At 38.9% G+C, this 4,833-nt stretch overlaps 1 protein-coding gene across 5 annotated transcripts in view; it reads right to left on the reverse strand.

Annotated features, from left to right (window-relative positions):
• Positions 1–4,833, reverse strand: part of CCR6 (C-C motif chemokine receptor 6) — a 12,662-nt gene continuing 7,829 nt past the window's right edge. For all 5 annotated transcript variants that reach the window (XM_010707082.3, XM_010707083.3, XM_031552438.1 and 2 more), the window contains 2 exons: positions 3,278–3,357; positions 1–3,192 (listed from right to left, as the gene is read on the reverse strand). In XM_010707082.3, coding sequence (XP_010705384.1) covers positions 2,107–3,192; positions 3,278–3,286 — 1,095 coding nt within the window. In that variant the 5' untranslated portion in view covers positions 3,287–3,357 and the 3' untranslated portion in view covers positions 1–2,106. The remainder of the gene's footprint in view (positions 3,193–3,277; positions 3,358–4,833) is intronic.

Raw genomic sequence — 4,833 nt, forward strand, 5'->3', positions numbered from 1 at the left:
TTAGAACCTTAGAGATGGGCTTTTTATCTTTGTTGCGTTTTTTATTTGTTGAATTATCACACAGAAAATCACCAGAGCTATATACAACAAATGCACACATATGCATTTACATAATTTTGAATCATATTCTTGCCTAAGTTATTATTCAGTGATGATAAGTAGACACCAGGCATTGACATTTAAGAATGTCACAGTGCACTGTAAACAAGGATGAATTACACCAGCGCAAGCAATACTCATTTCACATTATACCATATCAACACCATTCCTCAATTTTTTTTATCTTTTATTTTATTTATTTATTTATTTTGCTTCAGACCTATAGTTCTTGTCCCTTTGCATTGCTCAGAAAGAAGTGGTTATTGATTCCAAATCCTGTCTCCTCAGCCATGAGCAAAAAGAAAATCCAAGACAAACATCCAGCTGCATATAGCATTCATTTATTCCTGCCATAGAAATGGAATATTGTGCATAACAATAAACCAGTTTGCCCTCATTGCAGAGGAACTGCAGAAAACTGGTAGGAGCTTCAGCACACTGCAATCACAAGGTAGTGGGGCTCTCATTGTTACCTACATTCCACTCTTTGGTACACATCAACTCCTTATCCTGTCTACCTGGCCACCTCACATATTGTTACAAGGTGGTGAAGTTCTCTCAATGAACAGAAATTTCACTGAGGGTCTACTGGACAGTCCTTTCCAGTAGGATCTACTGCTTACAAGTATCTGCATGTATTAGAAATATCCCTATATTCAGAGTAAGTAAAATGCTGACTAACTCAGTCAAAAATTCTGGCTGAATTAAGTATGTATATACTTGGTGCTAGTAAATCCCTTCCTATGGAAACTGTGAGTGGTAGCAAAATACAAAGAAATAAATGTTCTGCAACCAATCTAGTTACAACAAAAAGGGTTGGGATTTGACTAGAGGCATTTCTGTTCAGTTTGCTTGCTTCTAGAATGTCGAGTGTGAATTTCAGCTAGAAAGATGCAATAAGACAAAGAAATAACACACCAAGAAATGTTCACAAGGTGATCAGCTTCAAAAGAGCACAGAACTGGAATCCAGGGCCAAATGAAGAGAAGAATATCCCAAGTAAAGATCTTTTGTCAGTTCAGAAGATAAGTAATTAGATATCAGAAAAACCTCTCTGCACATATATCAATTATAGAATCATAGAATATCTCAAACTGGAGGGGATCCACAAGGATCACTGAGTCCAACTTCTGGCTCTGTGCAAGACTCTCCCAAAAAAATGAAACTTTAGTTCTGAGGCCATTGTCTGAACACTTCTTGAACTCTGGCAGGCTTGGTACCATGAGCACTGCTCTGAGGAGCCTGCTCCAGTGCTCTTTATTTCGCAGTTTTCTTCTTTTTGTTTGTTTTGTTTTTTTTTGGATTTTTTTTTTTTAATTCTTTTTTATGTCTTTGTCAGCGTTGACCAGCCTCAGCCCAAGTATAAGCTTCTGCAATTCTTGATGAGCAGGTGCAGGGTAGAACCAGGCAAAAGTTTATGAGATCTGACATCTAAGCCCAGCTATTCCAGCTATTCCTGGAACCTGTTTCTTCATTTCTTTGTCAGCTTTCTTTGCCGTGCTTTGCTCAAAATGTCATCCATTTATGTTAGTATTATCCATTGAGTGACCTGTCTACCAGAAAAATACAGTGGAGACCTACACTTAAATAAGACTTCCAGGTATAAATACTTAATAACAACAGCATAAATGTAAGTAGAATGAACCTGGACATAGCCTGATTCATTTCCTTTGTGCTTTTGAGATATTTCAGAGATGTAGGACAAACAAGACACAATATTTTTCTTAGAAACAAGGAGAGTTCCTCTGTAAACTTCACTTTTCTGATAATTCTGAGTGTGCACTTTAGAAGAGGATAAATGTTCAAAGAAGTAAATAAGATTTCAGTTTTCTGTGGGATGGTGTTACTCTTTTATGTTAATTATTTTCCTGAAAGGAATTGTAAGTCCTGGTTACTCCCCTTGAGGTAGAGAGAAGCCCCAAAAGACTGTCTACTACAGACACAGTGAGACTGTATTGGGTTGCTTGGTGAACAGAGTCCTTCAGAAATAATGTTGTAAAAATTATATCATATAGTAAAAGAAGATGCATTATCAGTCAGAATTTCACTTGTCTGTCGTGAATGATAAATATCAGAATTTGTCTTTGAACTACGTTTATTGTATTTCTTGTACCTCATGCACCAAAGGTCCTTCATGATCTTCACAAAATAACTTCTAAACTTCACTCCAATAAATGCATAGAGTACAGGGTTCAAGCAACAGTGTAAAAATGCTATGGTCTCAGTGATATATTTTGCATAGGCCATTCCCTTTTCAAAGTCACAAGATTTTTCTTTATTGCCCATATTTGCAACTGCCACAAGAAGAACAGTGTTATAGGGCACCTGGCAAAATAGGAAAACAGCTACAATTAATACAATCACATTGATTGCTTTGTTTCTTTTGGAATTCTGGGCTTGTCGTAAAGATTTGACAATGAATGCATAGCAAAAAATCATGAATATGAAAGGTATAAAAAATCCAAATCCCACTTGTAGACACAGCAGCAGTGATTTCAGGACAATGCTGTCAGACATTTTGTCAAATCTGTGATCGCAAATCTCTTTGGTTTCATTAATGGAGATGTTATAACTTTCACTGTGTAGAAAAGAGGAACTGGAGATTAAGATAGCTGATGCCCACACAGCCAAACAAATCAATTTACTGTATGCGAGCGTTCTTGCTCTGAGTTTAAATGACTTTGTTGCCTGTACAATTGCGATGTACCGGTCCACACTGATAAAGGCCAAAAGCAGCATGCCACAGCTGAAGTTGATTGCATAGATACCTCTGGCCATTTTGCAAATGAAATTACCAAAAATCCATTTGTCAGCAGCATAATTCACTGCCCACAGTGGCAGAGTCAGCACAAAGAGTATGTCCGCTATGGCCATGTTGAAGAGGTACACATCCGTCATGGACTTGGTTCGTTCATATAACGCAAAGGTCATCACTACAAAGATGTTACCAACTAGGCCGACGATACAAATCAGCGAGTATGCAACTGGCAGAAACACTTTTGTGAAGTTCCTGACTTCCAACTTGGAACAAGGTGGTGTAATTAGAGAAGCGTAGTCTATATCAAAAGAATATTCTGTTGTACCGAAATCTGTCTAGTAAAAAAAAAAAGGAAAAGATCAAGAGTCAATTCATAGGTGTTAATCCTTTCTATATATGGTTTGTCGTTTAAGTACTTACAGTATTCATTTTGTTAGTGAGCTTCTTTCTGAGAAGGAAATATATGTGGAGAAGAATTTCAAAATGCACTCCCAAGATTTCTGAAAAGGAAATAAAAGTTGGATTGGGAAAACAGCGCAAGAAATGTGAAGAAGCAGAAAAACATTTGGAAATGGAACTTGGGTTCCAAGAAGAACCAGATCACATCAGCTGTATCAACAAGACACAATATCTCAACAAAATGCACATCTCTGCAGCATGGTGTGCAGTTATGGAAGGTGGGTGGTTTGTATCAGTATAACTAAGAGCACCATCTTATATTCTTAGAGCTTATAAGCGATGGATGAGAGTATGTGTTCTTTAATTCACACTGACTTCACTCCTCAGGAAATTTGAATAAATCAAATCTCACTTTCAAAAATGCAGTGTGACAGTTTAAATCAGTGTACTGAGATAAATATAGAAGAGTAAGCAGCAGAACCTAGCATCTTACTATACTCCATAACAATATGTACTGTTTTAACCTCTTTTTTATGTGTATGTGTGATGAAAAAATGTTATTGACTCTCTTTTACAGAAGAGAAACTCAAGCATGGAGTCCTTATAGTAAGTACAGTAAGTACCTGTCCCCTCCCCCCCCACATCACTTTTAAGAGTGCTTATCATTGTGCAGGATTTCAGTTATGTAAAGTCAAATCCATTGACTGTGATTGCAGTGAGACTCAGACTTCTGCAAATCAGACCACAGGGTCTAAAGTTTTGACTTTAGATGGATAAAATGGGGAACATGCCATTGGTAGGAGCATGCCATTGAAGGCCACAAGCACAAAGCTGGATGTAACTGACTTGCTTAACCTCACACAGGAGCCCACAGGCAGGAGATCTAGATCTGCAAAGCAGTCCAGATATTACAAGGAACCTGGGAGAAGGAAAGGACAGGACAGTCTTCACTCTCCAAAGGCATAGCAAGAATCAGTGTCCTCAAGTAAGGAGTCTGGCTCATATTGGACGTCTTCAGATGGGTAAAAGAGCATTTGAAGCATGTGGTCACATCACAGCTTCTTTGGCTTTCCTGTCTTTTAAACAAATCTTTAACCACCGCTCCAACTTCCTCTGTGAGCTTTTCAAGGCTGATTTTTAGAAGCTGCAGTGATATGACAGCACGAAAGCCGTTGAACAGCATCTGAAGCAAACTTTAATAAGTTGAAGTGTCTTCTCTGAAGTGCAGAGGTGTATAAGGCAAGCCGCCAAGTCATACAGTACACCTGGGACTGTGGACCCTGGTCTGTCTTCTCTGAGCTACCCTCATCTGCAGCTGCTGCTTCTCCCTCCTCTGCCTCAGCCAGCCACATGCCCATTTGTGGTGTCTCTGTTACCCTTTGCACTGCCTGTGCTAAACAGTTACCTGTTGTCACGGAGTTAACTAGATCAATCTATGCCTGTGGCAGGGGGGCAGTAGGTCCCAGCCCCACAAAATGGGAAGGGAAAGGGAAAAGAGATGGGGAGATGGGAGCTGGGCTCAAGGAAGGAAAAAAAAAAACAGCGGCAACAATCTATGGAGGAAAACTTATTTTACT

The sequence above is a fragment of the Meleagris gallopavo genome, chromosome 2, assembly GCF_000146605.3.
Source record: "Meleagris gallopavo isolate NT-WF06-2002-E0010 breed Aviagen turkey brand Nicholas breeding stock chromosome 2, Turkey_5.1, whole genome shotgun sequence".
In the NCBI taxonomy this organism is placed as follows: domain Eukaryota; kingdom Metazoa; phylum Chordata; class Aves; order Galliformes; family Phasianidae; genus Meleagris; species Meleagris gallopavo.